The 17,353-nt window shown below is 33.1% G+C and overlaps 1 protein-coding gene and 1 long non-coding RNA gene across 2 annotated transcripts; both read left to right on the top strand.

The window, feature by feature from the left end:
• Positions 1-2,003: 2,003 nt before the first annotated feature.
• On the top strand, positions 2,004-2,660 carry LOC139855264 (agamous-like MADS-box protein AGL62). The gene has a single exon (XM_071844501.1). The coding sequence runs from the start codon at positions 2,004-2,006 to the stop codon at positions 2,658-2,660; it is 657 nt and encodes a 218-aa protein (XP_071700602.1).
• A 6,651-nt stretch (positions 2,661-9,311) lies between these two features.
• Positions 9,312-17,353, top strand: LOC139855855 (uncharacterized). The gene is made up of 4 exons (XR_011761584.1): positions 9,312-9,530; positions 10,045-10,092; positions 13,816-13,970; positions 17,014-17,353. It is a non-coding gene; the product is annotated as an uncharacterized lncRNA (long non-coding RNA).

Consider the following 17,353-nt stretch of genomic DNA (forward strand, 5'->3'; position numbering starts at 1 on the left):
ATTTATCGATTTATTTCTGTACATCTAACTGTGGACAACTAGTTGTAGGTTACTAACGAGGACAGCTGACTTAATAAACTTAAAACATCAAAATATATTAAAAGTGTTGTAAATATATTTTGAACATACTTTGATATATATGTATATATTGTTATAGGTTCGTGAATCAACCAGTGGCCAAGTCTTACTTCCCGACGAAGTAAAAATCTGTGAAAGTGAGTTATAGTCCCACTTTTAAAATTTAATATTTTTGGGATGAGAATACATGCAGGTTTTATAAATGATTTACAAAATAGACACAAGTACGTGAAACTACATTCTATGGTTGAATTATCGAAATCGAATATGCCCCTTTTTTATTAAGTCTGGTAATCTAAGAATTAGGGAATAGACACCCTAATTGACGCGAATCCTAAAGATAGATCTATTGGGCCTAACAAACCCCATCCAAAGTACCAGATGCTTTAGTACTTCGAAATTTATATCATATCCGAAGGGTGTCCCGGAATGATGGGGATATTCTTATATATGCATCTTGTTAATGTCGGTTACCAGGTGTTCACCATATGAATGATTTTGATCTCTATGTATGGGATGTGTATTGAAATATGAAATCTTGTGGTCTATTATTATGATTTGATAATATATAGGTTAAACCTATAACTCACCAACATTTTTGTTGACGTTTTAAGCATGTTTATTCTCAGGTGATTATTAAGAGCTTCCGCTGTTGCATACTTAAATAAGGACGAGATTTGGAGTCCATGCTTGTATGATATTGTGTAAAAACTGCATTCAAGAAAACTTATTTTGTTGTAACATATTTGTATTGTAAACCATTATGTAATGGTCGTGTGTAAACAGGATATTTTAGATTATCATTATTTGATAATCTACGTAAAGCTTTTTAAACCTTTATTTATGAAATAAAGGTTATGGTTTGTTTTAAAAATGAATGCAGTCTTTGAAAAACGTCCCATATAGAGGTCAAAACCTCACAACGAAATCAATTAATATGGAACGTTTTTAATCAATAAGAATGGGACATTTCACGGAGATGATCCTATTCAAATCGGCGATGACTGTCCTCATGAACTCTGCCAGATTCCCCTCTCCGGGATTTTGGCGAGTTGCTACCACCATAATTCCTGAAATTAGGTGAAATTAGGTCACAAATTCGCAGGATTATGCTCTGATACCAATGTTATGATTAACCTAGAACGTTAATTCGCAGTTAAACAAAAGAAATCAACCTAATTGCTTACGAATTAGAACAGCAATGGAGTCGAGTTCAATTCACAATTGATCGTGTCAAGATCACAACTTTGAGGGAGAAATGTTTGTTACAACAATTGATAACTAACTCTAACAGAATCTAATCTCGTCTATATACAATTGAGCTCATCACCGATCCAGTTCAGATCAGGTGTAGAAGACGCACGTGCCTTTCACGAGACTCCCTCCTCTTATTCATTTAAATGACACACGTGCATGTCATGTGCCTAATAAACGGATATATAACAATGGAGTTAACGAAGGACTAACGATGCAACAGTATTTAACTGATTATCATAACAGATTGATAAATGGCTAGTCGAGTTATAAGTATTCAAACCGGTTTAGGTAAACGTGTAAAATGATTTGTTCAATTCTTGAGGCGTATTTTTAAATTAAACTTCTTACCAATTTGTCTTTGATTCACTTTTGTTTTCAAAACGAAATATGCGAATATCTCATGTTGACCAAGAAATAATGCAATTTGATATCCACTCTGGAAAATTATTTAAACACGATCGATATAGAAGTTTATTACTCGTACATTTCAAATGTCAGTAAAACAGAAATGGGAATACATTTAGTGGCATTATTATTAGTGTATACATCCATATGATGCCAACTCTATAGCAAGATGAGCGCCCCTTATATATCCTTCAAGTTTTTCATATACCTCAGGAACAAAACCCTCAAATTACTTTGGTTGTTCTTAGTGAAAAGATATGCCAATGACGCCTAAAAAGAGCAAAGGTCGTCAAAAAATCAAAATGGAAAAAATGGAGAAAGAAAGTAATTTAATGGTTACGTTCTCCAAACGTCGCTCTGGCCTTTTCAAAAAGGCAAGCGAGCTTTCAATCTTGTGTGGGGTAGAAATCGCTATCGTAGTTTTCTCCCCAGGTAAAAAAGTGTTCTCATTTGGTCATCCATCTGTTGAGATGATCGTTGATCGCTTTTTTACACAAAATCCTCCATTAAATTCAAGCACTTCTCAACTTATGAAGGCGCATCGTGAGGCCAATATTGATGAACTAAATAGGCAACTCACTTGCGCGATTAGTCATTTGCAAGTTGAGAGAAACAATAGCGAACAACTAAACAAGATGAGGAAAGAACGCCAACAGGGTCAATGGTGGGAGGGTCCTATAGAGAGCCTAAGGATGCACGAACTCGAGGTGTTAAAGGGAGCAATGGAAGGGTTAAAACATAAAATTGAAGAGCAAAAGAAGAGGCATATGGCGGTGATGGCTAACCCAATTCCAAATGCACCCGCAGTTGGTTTAATGGGAATCAATGGTGACTACACTCGTGAAGCGAAGGGGTCAGGACTTGAATTATCCATGACGCCTCGTGGATATGTATTGGGGTATGGCCATTTCAATCGTTGAATCAGGTCGGTTTGTTTATTTCCTTTATTATGATTTGTTTGTGTTTCTTAAGATAGTAAAAAAAGGCTTTAGATATATTGAAATCCGAGTAGTAATGTTACTTGTATGATTGTTGAATTGTTTGCCTATCTTGATAGGAGACGAATATTGTTTGTTTATAAGAACATTACGTTACACCTCCATACCGACTTTTAGAACCAAAATACGATAAAAATAAGGGTTTTGCTAACGTGTGCTCATATGACACACTTTAGTTGTATTTAATTAATTCGAAATTTACTTTAGTATTAGAATATGTATTTAATACTCATTATTTCAATCGTGTTTACCTTTTTTATACGTGTATTAGTTACAAATTCCGACATTTAATTGAATAATATGTTCATTAAATACAACGTGTGTCATATTAGCGACGTGGGCAAAACCCTAAAAATAATTATTTAACTCAAGGTATTCAAATGGTTTCCTTTAACTAAAAGATTGTGTTTGGCTTGTTTGGAATGGAACGATTATATTAATTTTTAAAAAAATTCCGAGTCATACATGGAAGATTATTAAGGAACGAGTGTATCTAACTAAAAAAATAAAGAAAATAATATATGCGACCTTGATATGAGACTATGAGGGCAGGAAATATCAAATGTAACCTTGATATTATATCATGTTTTAGGCCATTTGAAACACTTTGGCAATCATATGTTTGTTGATGTACCATCTACGAGTTACTTGAATAGTGTAAAGCCTTTGAACGATCCTAGTTGAAATTTTAAATCAAAACTGTTAGTTTTGTGACCAGGGTTCAATTTCACATGTGGAGATTGATTCGAAAATTTCAAGAATGATTTGGAAGTATGAAGTTGCTGGTGTACTTTCAGTTTTTGAAGTGATTTTACATTTCTTTGTTATGGATGTTTTTGTTTTGTTGTTTGATGTTTAAACTTTCTAAGACTTAATATCATAAATGCTTTTGCTATTTACTTACCTTTAGCATTTCTTGATTCGCTATAGCCTAAAGCGCTTTTATGTGCTTTCACTCGGTCCGAAAGCAGAATCCAAATAACATTTACTTCCCTTTCAATCGGGTCGTTATATAAGCGACCGAACAGAAAAAAATAGAAAATTTTGACAATATAAGAGGTTGCCAGAAAATACTAGTTAGAAGCAAATCTGCAACACGTGAGTAGTTTATACCAAATGGATATAATCATGTGATTCTTACGTATAATTAGTTGATCATTCTGTTTCTTGTGCACTACACGAACGCGCATTTATCAAGTATTGACCACAGATCTTGATTGTAGTTAACGCGTTTACAGGGACAATCATTTTGTGCATTGCATAAGTACATCGATACGGAGTACTATTTATTTGCTTTGTTAATATCATCTTGTATAACTTGATAACGTATATTCTCAAATAACGAGAATTAATTTACCTTTTTGGAATATGATATTTGGATACCAAGAGTAGATTAGTATGTTAGGCATCTTGAAGCCACATTCTTGACAATGTAATATTTAATTAAAATTGGTCTCAATTAACTGATCAAAAGAACTTGACCATCTTTAAAATGACAATCATTAAATTGTTAATTTCTTAATCGTTAAAATTGAATGTAGGAAGATTTGGCTAAAGTAATTGTTTAAAACAATCAATTTGAAATTGGTTGACTTGAAAGTCAAAAAGTCAATGGCAACTTGAAAGCTGTGAAGATATGGAATTGAAGATGAAGTGAGAAAAGAATAGGTTTGAGTTTGATGTTGATGTTGGAAGCTTCGACGAGCTCAACACACCCACTATAGAGGACCTATGTTATACTCACTCACTAGACCAACACTTTGACGTTGGTTAGCCTTTAATTTTATAAATCCTTAGTGCACAATAATATTTAGGCGACAGTGTCGGCCATATATCATTCAGGCGGTATAACCGACCATATATCACTTAGGCGGCAGAGCCGATCATATAATAAAAATAACACAAGTGCACTAAGAACTCAAACACGAACTAAGGCTTAACCGGGAAACTTAACAAAGAACAGTTTTATTAATACAAAGAAACAATTACAATATTATGGACTTAACTCACACTCTTACTTCTTCACAACTTCTACTTCTAACTCTTCTTCACTTCTTACTTCTTCTCTACTTCACAATTCACTTACTCACACTTTTACACAAATGAACTACTCATCACCCATATTTATATTACTTCATGGAACATTCTAGAAACTAGATATTTCTATGGATAAATATCTAGATATTTCCTACACATACAAATATCTAGATTTTTCCTATCAAATACAAATTTCTAGATTTTTCCTACCATATACAAATATCTAAATTATTTCCTTTAACATATTAATATCTAGATATTTTTCCTCATATATACTAATTTCTTATTATACTAAATTTGCATTGTATTTTAACAGTTGATGTTTCATAGTTTTGTTTGTTTTGTATGTTGGTAGCCTGTTGTATGTTTGTTGGCCTTGTTTGTATTTGATTATTGTGGCTAACATATTTTCTCAGTCTAAAAAAATTTATTGAACGCTATCGATCTTAGAATAAAAAAATTCACTAGTAGCATATCTAGGTATGCGCAAGAAAAGGATCACATGATCACATCATGAGATAACCCTGATAATCCGTTTATATGTGATTAAAAATACGTCCTCCCATGATAACGTGAACATTGAGAAGTTGTAATGTGGCTCAGCGGTTGGTGGTCTGCCTCTTTTAGGAGATGTCAGGAGTTCGACCCCCGTTGACTACATATTTAAAACACAATTTCATCTCTACCATGAAGTATCTATTCATGGCACCTTTCCCATATCGTTTGGGGGTAAAGGGGAGGGGGGTTTTGCTTGGCCGTGCCTTTGGATTGGTTTCAAGGTTTCCTCCCGGGCAACGATGGGGGTGGGGTTATTATTGCTGCATCGGTATAGTCGAAACGGGAAATGATCGCAACGGGTAGATTAGTCCCTCTCGGGTGATCCTATTCGTTGTCAAAAAAAAAAAAAAAAAAAAAAAAAAAACGTGAACATGGAATTACTTATATGTTATACTTGCACTTTTGTGCAAAGAAACATGCCATAAGACGTGTTTCTAGAACGTCAGATTTAGAAGAATAGACAAATTGCTTAAATTTCAACATATATAAACGTTAAGTTCTTGTCATAAACTATATATGTGGTTTCACGATTGAGTTCTCATCTAACATCTGGTTGCAGTGTGTAAATCATTTGACATACACAATGATCCAAAAGATGATGAAATCAATGAAAACATGAGAAGGGATTAGGTCAAATTGAAGGAAAATGGGTATCCGTTTGAGTCAAATTGATTATTCGTTGATATATATAGGATCAGTATTATGATTTGTAGCATTACTTTACTTGTGCGGAAATCATATCATCATATGGCTAGCACAAAGGTATGAATAGTGTTAGCTAGAGTTAATTAAAATAACATTTCCCTGTGTAATATTATTACTCATTTATATTTATATAATCGTGTTTAATAGAAAACTAGTTCGGACCGGCCCGCGCGTTGCGGCAGGGGCTTCCGGGCTGCGTATTCATATTTAACGTAGCGTTGTGTATTTACAGAGGGGAACACGGCTCATGTGTTAAGTGCCGTTTTAGATGTCGTTGTGTTAAGCGTTTTTTTAAAAAGTATCCGTTTTGAACGTAGTTAGTTTTGTTTTATTCAATAAATTTTTTCGAGTGTAACGGTGTTGTCGGAACAATTTAACTCGCGGCGAGCAGAAAGATACGGGCTGTCGTTGTGTTTAACGTTTTTTAAAAAGTGTCCGTTTCGAACGTGGTTAGTTTCGTTTTGTTCATAAAATTATTTCGAGTCTGACGCTGCCTTCGAAAAAATTTAACTCGTGGCGAGCGGGAAGATACAGGTTGTCGTTGTGTTTGCGTTTTTTTAAAATTGTCCGTTTCGCATATAGTTAGTCCCGTTGGGGTCGTAAGATTTTTCCGAATATAACGGTGGTCTCGGAAAAATTTAACTCGCACCGAGCGAGAAGATATGGCCCGTTATAAATTCAGGTGGAATTAGTTTCTTTTATTTTAAAAAAAAAGAAACTTAGTTAAAAAAGTGTGGGGGGCTTTGTTGGTGAAATGACTCGTTGAATATTTGAGTGGAGTTTATTTAAGATTTTTTATGAGAATAGTTATTTGACACTTTACACCTCTGTTTTGGGTGTCGATTTGAATTTTTGAAAAAAGTGTGGGGGGCATTGTTGGTGAAATGAAATTTAGTTAAAAAAAGGTGAAAATTCGAAAATACCCTCAGTACTATTCATAACTTTTGTCTATTAGATAATATGGTAATATGAATGCAAAATATATTACATAAAATAAAATACATATAAAATATAAAAAAGTCATAAATTAATATTTCATAATATAATTCAACAACACATAAAATTTAAACATTATATAAATTTAATAATACGATTTAAATATGAAATAAACTAATTCATAGTGTGGAATGTGAACGGAAACTTTCAAATCGGATTAGTGCAATAATACGCTCGTCTTTCGAATCGGATTCGGAATTAAGTAAATACAATGCTAGTTAATTATAAAAAAATAGGATTGAAAGTGTAAAAATGATAGAAAGTATTGTGTTTTGGTGTCTCAAAAATGAAATTGTGTATGGGTTTATATAGATAAATATATAAATTATTTAAATAAATAAAAAAAAACTAAAAAAATGGCATATAGCCGTTGCCCAACAGCTTTAAATGCGGACCAATCACAAGTTGTCACGTACATTTGACGATTTTTTTCTGTTTAATTTTTAACTGACGTCCCAAAATCGTCACACGTGACGCCCCGTTAGAGACGTCAGAGGGCGTCACCCGTCGCCGGCGTGTCTTACTGGACCCATCTGACGCCGCGTTAAAAATGGTCTAATTAAAACTAAACGAAAAATCATTGAATCATTTGCCTCAAAAACGTTATTGGCCTAAAAAAATAACTTGGATACGGATGGACGAATAATATTCTCTCTGTTTAGGACTTCTCTATAGAAGGAGCATTTTTAACACAAATATGTGCGGTTTAGCTGGATTATTTCATAACTGTTTTCGACTTTTTTTTATGTTAACCTCAAAATACACTATTAGTGAGAATTAAACATAACTTTTATACCACTAAGCTATATTGTACTGGTAAAAAAAATCATAATGTCACATGATCAAAAATAAACACATGCCTAAAAAATAATATCGGATAAATATGAGCAACTTTCATGATGGTCCAAACTCCCTTCATGATGCCCATGATCAAAAACAAAAAGCAGCACACATTTTCTTTTTGTATTTTTGTTCAAAATTCTAGTTTTGTAGCCATTTCCATATTGTATATCATGGGCTTTTTATGGGTGACATCGGGTCACGTTTTTGTATACAATCTAACAACGGTAATCATAATCTAGAAGCATTAAGTTTGCAAACCTTAAATTGAAAAAATAAAACTTTGACTAATAAACAAAGTCAATAACGAACAACAATGATGACTGGGCCTACAAGTAGAACCTTCTTTGGTCCGCACTTTTTATTTACGGTTGTTCAAACCTTCAATTTTTTTTTATAGAACAACAAAAAAACTTTATATAAAAACTACCCCTAAGTTCCAATTTATATTCCTTTTATCTCAACTTTTCGTTCAAGTAAAAGCAAAATTACAAACAAAATCAAACAAAACATTTTTCTTGAGCACTTTAGAGTTGAAGATGGTGCAGTTTCCGAATCTCCAAATATGCCACACTAACGATGCCACGATTACATAAAGTCTTGTCTTCATCTCGGAACACGCTATCCAATCCTTGAATCAACAAACCCATTCGGACCATTCTAAAAAATAGGGAGCGGGATCTCAACCCATGACCGAACTCTTCCCCAAAGATCAACCGCCACATTGCTTCCGATCATGACATGATGAACTGATGAAGCGATTCGATACTATGGCTGCAAGAAGCACAACCTATAACTTGAATGTCGATACATCTGCTATACAAATTAAGGCGAGTAGGAAGCCTGTCCAAAGCGAGCCTCCACAAAAAAACATTAATCTTCCTCGGTAACACCTTCTCCCATCTTGTAAAGGTTGCAGCAATAGGAAGCACAACATCGTCTACAAAATTCCTAATTTCGCTAACAGAATAGTTATCATCGGTGTTATCCATCCAAACCCACGAATTAGGATTGTTCGACAGCTCCAAACCTTCAATGGTCTTAAACGAGTAAAACGTGCCCGCGCTTAGCTGCAGAGTTGTTTTCTTTAGTTGTTGTTTACGCGGCGTCAAAAAGGTTCCGACATACGCACTGACGATCGTTGATGCCTCCTGCCGTCAGTAACTCAGCTTCTGGGCTAACGCGACAGGGGCGTTAGTCGAGGTTCTAACGGGAAATGTAACACCCCAAAATTAAAGGTATTAATTAATTATTTTAGTTGTCAAAGTTTTATATATATTTTAAGTAAAAAGAAATAACATAGTTAGTTGGAACTAACAAAGGACTTCAATTGAAAGTTAAAATTAGGACTCTCTTTATCATATTATGATGGGGAGGGACTTAAGTTGCCATTATGCCATAGTTATTTTAATAAAATAAGTTAGATGGAACTTCTAGTTCATTTTGTTTAGAGACAAAAATTGAAGAAAAGAGAGGAAGAGAATAACGATGGTGAAGAAACAAGAAACTAGGGTTTTTATAATCTAGTGATTTAAACCTCATGCAAATCGAAATTTAGGCAATTAGGAGTATATGCACCATAGTGAAAGCAAGGGTATCTTCACTTTCATCATCTTCTAGCTCAAATTCGAGATAGAGTTTCTAAGAGAAATTAAGGTATGACTTGAATACTTGAAATTGGTTAAGGTTTATGTTTAATATGTGTTTAATTCATGTTTTTATGTATGGTTATGGTTACTACTTGTCAAAATTCGAATTTAGAAGCTATGACATAAATCAAAGTTGAATTTTTGTAAACACATGAAGTGGGGGTTTGATTTAAAATGGGTTAGTGCTAAAATTCTTGTATGAAGTGAGATTGTATAATGATAAGATGTGTGTTTATGTATGAACTTGTTAAAGAACAAGTATTATGGAAGAGATGATGGTTATTAATGTTGTTAATGATAAAAATTAGCTAATGCACACAAGGTGTTTGTGTTAATGTCTCAATGAAAGTAGAAGTATGATTTTGAAGCTAGTTAACAAATAGAAGTGTTGGTTACCTAATATTTATGATGAATTTAGACTGTTAAGTAAAAGAAGTACGGGGGGATTAACTCTTATGAGTTAAAGTGTATGTATGTTTAGTTGTTTATAAATGATTTATGGAATATCGATATTTTGATAGGTGCTATTCGGGTACGAGAGATCATGGTAGCTAGTCCATCGTCGCAAGGTGAGTTTCATAGGTAATTTCACATACTAAATTAATGTGATAATTGTATTTTGTTATTATGATGTGTTGATCATATGCTCATAAATATTATTGTTGAACTAAATAAGTAATTCTATGGTTAAAGAATAAGGTGAAGATTTTATTGAAAATTTAATTGGTTAGTTTAAGTAAGATTGTGAATTTGAGAAAGAAATGCTTCTATGACAAGTTAAGAATTAGCGTGTTATGTGTTTCATGTCTATTGTAATATTTGTTTATTTAGTTGTTTTATTGATGAATGAATATGACAATATTGTTTGAAGATTATTATGTGTAGTTCTAGTATGATACAGATGTGTAGTATGATTGTGATATCGTTATGTAGAGTTTTAAGTGCAGTTAAGGCAATTGTAAAGGATTTTACCGACGAACTCATGAGTTCATAGATGGATATTAAGATAGTTAAATTATTAAGGTACGATTGATAACGTCAAATTAGTGAAGAATATGTTAGAAGATATTTATGTGTGTTGTATTTACTAATTAAATCGTTAAGATGATGGAGGATTCTTTAAAGAATTAAGACACGAAGGTCTTCCGGGTGTATTAATGAATCATGAGTCTAGGATAGACTAAATATCGAAGTAGTCCCGAGAGGACATGCCAATTGAGGAGACCAAAGGAGGTATGTGGGAATACATCTTATGTAGCTCTTAAAATGGGTAAGTGAGGTAAGTTTTCATGAATATTGATATAAGAAATATTGTATCGTTTACATACATGTAATTACTTTATGGGTTCTATTATTTAATACGTTTAGATATAATGTAGTATGATATGTCATGGGGCATGGAGAAAAGATCAAGGGTTACTATATCCGCTAAAGAGATTAGTTACCAAGAAGACGAGTCACAAATGGAATTCATTGATATTAATTTTATGCCATAATTATGATTAACAGTATATTAACTCTTGTGTTCCTCACTAAGCATAACGCTTACCCTTTTTAGTTGTTGATATGTTGTAAGTTCTTGGGAAGCGGTGTGAGATTGCAAGTGGATTCACTCGAAAGAATTGGATGAAGTAAAGGAAACGAATCTTGCAAGCTTCCTAAAGGTATATAGTAAATGTCAAGAAAGTACCGATTATGCAAGTAATTTAAGTATGAAGCTAGTTCGAGTAAGTTCACGCAATTAAGTCTTGCATTTATGATTATTATCATTATTATTATTTGAATGTGTCACTCTTTACTATGCGGCAAGTGATTATGGATTTCTAAATGTGAGCATAAGTATCTAAGTATGTAAGTCTTTAATTGAGTCATGCTTGAAATATTGCATGTATTGACACATTGAGTTTATGTTAGCTAAATGTTTTGGATTAAACCGAGTGGTCAAAGAATTTGTATAAAAGTGATGAAGGATTTACGTAAGTTCAAAATAAGGTTATGATCAATCATGAAATAAGATGTGTCAAGTTATAAAATTGTTGAAAGGATTATTGGTGATTTTAATGTTATTAAGTTGAAATGGGTCAAGATTGACATATAAGATGAAATGGGTCAAGATTGACATATAAGGTGAAATGGGCCGAGTTTGACTACTTGTTTAAGTTTGTGTAAAGGGGGTCTTTCATGACCAAGATATATATTGCGATTGTATTTGAATGATTATAATTAAGGAGTTAACCGGATGAAAAGGGTTGCGATTCACCAGATATGGCACGGCGTGCCAAAAGGGTGGCAAAGTGTGCCACTTGAACTTGTTTTTCGTTAGTCCTGAACTGGCACGGCGTGCCAAAAATGTGGCACGGCGTGCCACTTGACCTATGATTTTATCAGACCAGATTTGGCACGGCATGCCAAAATGTGGCACGATGTGCCAGTGTAAAAAAATTGTCGTTTTATGGTACGCGTTTTAGGGCGTTTCAAGTTGGTATCAGAGTGGTGGTTTAAGAGACTTAGATAATCCATCTTAGAATTATCTAGACTTAAACCCAAGTAGATCTATGATTAACGCATGTGATTGCTTGATTACTATTAGTGATGATTTGTGATTACCAAGAGTAGCCTACACTAGTATGATATATGACTATGTGATGATAACATGAAGTGAATGCTTACGTGATTATTAAGTGAATTGTATGCATGATGTTCATGTTAATAAAAGTATGCATTATATGAATATAGGGAAAGAATAATTACAATAGAATGAGTTGCATGGGGTAGTTTGGGCGGTAATGAAGTGGTTCTATGTGTTCCGAATTGCACCCGTGCAAGAGGTCACCTATAAACCATACGAGAAAAGAATGGTTATTGTGTCATGTTATGTTTATGAGTGCGCATAGGGTAAGGTTTATGATGTAAGTGGTGAGACTTCGGTCAAACCCTTGTAAGATTGATGATGCAAGTGGCGAGACTTTGGTCAAACCCTTGTAAGATTTATGATGCAAGAGGCAAGACTTCGGTCAAACCCTTGTAAGATTGATGATGCAAGAGGCAAGACTTCGGTCAAAATTTTGTAAGTGTAATGATGCATGTGGCAAGACTTTGGTCAAGCCCTTGTAAGAAAGATGAATCGGATCCGAATAAGTGAATGATGAATGATGCAAGGGGCTAGTTCCGAGAGGACTATGCACTTGCAAGGTAATGAATGATGAATGATGCAAGGGGCTAGTTCCGAGAGGACTATACACTTGCAAGGTAATGAATGATGAATGATGCAAGAGGCTAGTTCCGAGAGGACTATGCACTTGCAAGGTAATGAATGATGAATGATGCAAGGGGCTAGTTCCGAGAGGACTATGCACTTGTAATGAGAAATGATTTAAAAAGTGGCTTGGTGCTCCCAGATTGCATCCGTGCAAGAGGGTGACGATCATGATCACTAAGTGATGAGCTTGGACTTATGTCCATGTTAATGATGATGAGCTTAGACTTATGTCCATGTTAATGATGATAAGCTTAGACCTTGTATCTAAGGTATGTTATGATTGGATCCAATTTAAGAAAGCAACATTCGGGTTGAAAAGTTAAGGTTATGTTTATGATAGTGTTTATGTTAAGAGTACTCATGAGTATCCATGATCACGAGTTATGTGATGTAAGAATGTCCATGGGTTTTCTCATGGTCACAAACCATGTTATAAATGAGGACTCCCTTGATTATAGGATTTCATTTGAAGCCTTGATCACGAGTTTATATAGGATGATGTAAGCTGCAAAGTTTAAGATGAACAACCGTATGAATAGTTGTAAGACTTAGCGCGAGACAAAGCAAATTAATAATAATGAAGCATAAGTCTTTACGTGGGGCACGTCAATTGTTACATAATAGATAATTGACTTCACATGAGACATATCACGTTGATATGGCGAGATTTATGACTCGTAATAATTATCATATGTGCATGATTAAAAATGAATTGAAACTTTCATATGATATGATGATGACTAAAATGAAATTACATTAATGCGAAAACAAGTTTTAACTTAGTCAAATGATGTTAAGATCGAGGCGATAAGAAATATGAAACGAGTTAAAATTTATATGTTTGAGAAAAGTTAAAGTTGCAAAAATATAAAGAATACATTGCGGGCTTAAGTCTCCAGATTGCACTGAGAAAGAGATTACTTATGACTACATGAAAAGTAAATATTAATGTGATCGTTGATTTATATTTATGTGACTGATAAAATTTAAGTGCTATATCAAAGATTTATAATATGATTACTGTAAGTCGCAGGGACTATGAAATGCACATGTGATAGATAAAAGACACGATGCAGTGAAATGGACTATATCGATCAAAACGTCAATATTTGAAAGAGCCCTACTCTAAATGTTGAAGAAATGGTAATGAAGGACTACCAATTTCTTACCCTACACACATTAAGCAAGGTTTGTTTTCTGGTAAGTTATGTTAATTATTTATATGAATGATGATATTATTGAGAAGTTTAGATAATGGTCATTAAATCACCAAGATAGAAACCTTCAATGACTGAGTGGAGGTGAATATGTATGCTTGGTACAATCAATGTACTGACAAGATAAGTGATATTTATTTTATATATAATGTTGATTATATGTTTATGTTGATTAAAAAAAAAAAACTGGGAATTGTGATTATGATGAATGTTATTCCACAAGTGTTATAGGTTACAAATGTTAAAAAGATTTAGTGTGATTAACGACAATGATGAAATTAAAATAAATACGTGAGTAAGTATGACAAGATGCTATGATAAGTGCCCTTATTTTATGTCTACACATTTAGTGTTTAGATGACGTGGAAGTAGCTCGATAGATTTTCTTTGATAAATAAGAATGTTGACATTGTCACGAAAGGCCACATGATGAAGCCAAAAAGAAAACAATGGTTCCATAATTAAATATGGTTAGATGTAATGAGTTGAAGATAAGTAAGAGTAGGCAAGAAGTCACTTTAACGATTCTATTTTCATAAAACGAATTCAAGGATGATAGACCAAAGAGTTGTAAACCAATTATACGCGAATAATTGCTAGAAGGTAAAGTGAGATGAATGCACGCTTCCAAAAGTAAGAAAAGTCACAAACTAAGTTATATAGAGTTGTTAAAGCTATAATCACATGGTGATAAGTTGTTTAAGGTATGACCTTACCAAACGTCTTTTATGACACATTCCATGTGTTTTTCCTAGGAAATGCATTAATGATGAAAATAAACTGCTAAATAAGATTAGAGATAGATAAAGAGGAAGGATAAGAAGAAACATTTAAGGCGGATAAATCATATCTAGCACACTGAAGGGTTGCTACTATCTTGACGAACGAATATTTATGTACAAAAAGAGCTATAATTTTATTTAGATTATGTTTAGTGAATAACGGATAGTTTTAACCGGTGTTATGATTTGTTCGTGAGGACACGAACGAAAATAACGGGGGGAGAGTTGTAACACCCCAAAATTAAAGGTATTAATTAATTATTTTAATTGTTAAAGTTTTATATATATTTTAAGTAAAAAGAAATAAGATAGTTGGTTGGAACTAACAAAGGACTTCAATTGAAAGTTAAAATTAGGACTCTCTTTATCATATTATGATGGGGAGGGACTTAAGTTGCCATTATGCCATAGTTATTTTAATAAAATAAGTTAGATGGAACTTCTAGTTCATTTTGTTTAGAGACAAAAATTGAAGAAAGAAAAGAGAAGAAGAGAATAACGATTGTGAAGAAACAAGAAGCTAGGGTTTTTATAATCTAGTGATTTAAACCTCATGCAAATCGAAATTTAGGCAATTAGGAGTATATGCACCATAGTGGAAGCAAGGGTATCATCACTTTCATCATCTTTTAGCTCGAATTCGAGATAGAGTTTCTAAGAGAAATTAAGGTATGACTTGAATACTTGAAATTGGTTAAGGTTTAATATGTGTTTAATTCATGTTTTTATGTATGGTTTATGGTTACTACTTGTCAAAATTCGGATCTAGAAGCTATGGCATAAATCAAAGTTGAATTTTAGTAAATACATGAAGTGGGGGTTTGATTTAAAATGGGTTAGTGCTAAAATTCTTGTATGAAGTGAGATTGTATAATGATAAGATGTGTGTTTATGTATGAACTTGTTAAAGAACAAGTATTATGGAAGAGATGATGGTTTTTAATGTTGATAATGGTAAAAATTAGCTAATGCACACAAGGTGTTTGTGTTAATGTCACAATGAAAGTAGAAGTATGATTTTGAAGCTAGTTAACAAATAGAAGTGTTGGTTAGCTAATATTTATGATGAATTTAAACTGTTAAGTAAAAGAAGTATGGAGTGATTAACTCTTATGAGTTAAAGTGTATGTATGTTTAGTTGTTTATAAATGATTTATGGAATATCGATATTTTGATAGGTGTTATTCGGGTACGAGAGATCATGGTAGCTAGTCCATCGTCGCAAGGTGAGTTTCATAGGTAATTTTATATACTAAATTAATGTGATAATTGTATTTTGTTATTATGATGTGTTGATCATATGCTCATAAATATTATTGTTGAACTAAATAAGTAATTCTATGGTTAATGAATAAGGTGAAGATTTTATTGAAAATTTAATTGGTTAGTTTAAGTAAGATTGTGAATTTGAGAAAGAAACGCTTCTTTGACAAATTAAGAATTAATGTGTTATGTGTTTCATGTCTATTGTAATATTTGTTTATTTAGTTCTTTTATTGATGAATGAATATGACAATATTGTTTGAAGATTATTATGTGTAGTTCTAGTATGATACGAATGTGTAGTATGATTGTGATATCGTTATGTAGAGTTTTAAGTGCGGTTAAGGCAATTGTAAATGATTTTACCGACGAACTCGTGTGTTCATAGATGGATATTAAGATACTTAAATTATTAAGGTACGATTGATAGCGTAAAATTAGTGAAGAATATGTTAGAAGATATTTATGTGTATTGTATTTACTAATTAAATCGTTAAGATGATGGAGGATTCTTTAAAGAATTGAGACACGAAGATCTTCAGGGTGTATTAATGAATCATGAGTCTAGGATAGACTAAATATCGAAGTAGTACCGAGAGGACATGCCAATTAAGGAGACCAAAGGAGGTATGTGGGAATACATCTTATGTAGCTCTTAAAATGGGTAAGTGAGGTAAGTTTTCATGAATATTGATATAAGAAATATTGTATCGTTTACATACATGTAATTACGTTATGGGATCTATTATTTAGTACGTTTAGATATAATGTAGTATGATATGTCATGCGGCATGCAGAAAAGATCAAGGGTTACTATCTCCGCTAAAGAGATTAGTTACCAAGAAGACGAGTCACAAATGGAATTCATTGCTATTCATTTTATGCCATAATTATGATTAACAGTATATTAACTCTTGTGTTCCTCACTAAGCAGAATGCTTACCCTTTTTAGTTGTTGATATGTTGTAGATTCTTGGGAAGCGGCGTGAGATTGCAAGTGGACTCACTCGAAAGTATTGGATGAAGTAAAGGAAACGAATCTCGCAAGCTTCCTAAAGGTATATAGCAAATGTCAAGAAAGTACCGATTATTCAAGGATTTAAGTAAGTTCAAAATAAGGTTATGATCAATCATGAAATAAGATGTGTCAAGTTATAAAATTGTTGAAAGGATTATTGGTGATTGTAATGTTATTAAGTTGAAATGGGTCGATTGACATATAAGATGAAATGGGTCAAGATTGACATATAAGGTGAAATGGGTCGAGTTTGACTACTTGTTTAAGTTTGTGTAAAGGGGGTCTTTCATG

The sequence above is a fragment of the Rutidosis leptorrhynchoides genome, chromosome 6 (assembly GCF_046630445.1).
Source record: "Rutidosis leptorrhynchoides isolate AG116_Rl617_1_P2 chromosome 6, CSIRO_AGI_Rlap_v1, whole genome shotgun sequence".
NCBI lineage: Eukaryota > Viridiplantae > Streptophyta > Magnoliopsida > Asterales > Asteraceae > Rutidosis > Rutidosis leptorrhynchoides.

Bases quoted from the DNA above. Each gene is read 5' to 3' on its own strand.
- LOC139855264 (XM_071844501.1), top strand. From the start codon at position 2,004: ATGACGCCTAAAAAGAGCAAAGGTCGTCAAAAAATCAAAATGGAAAAA.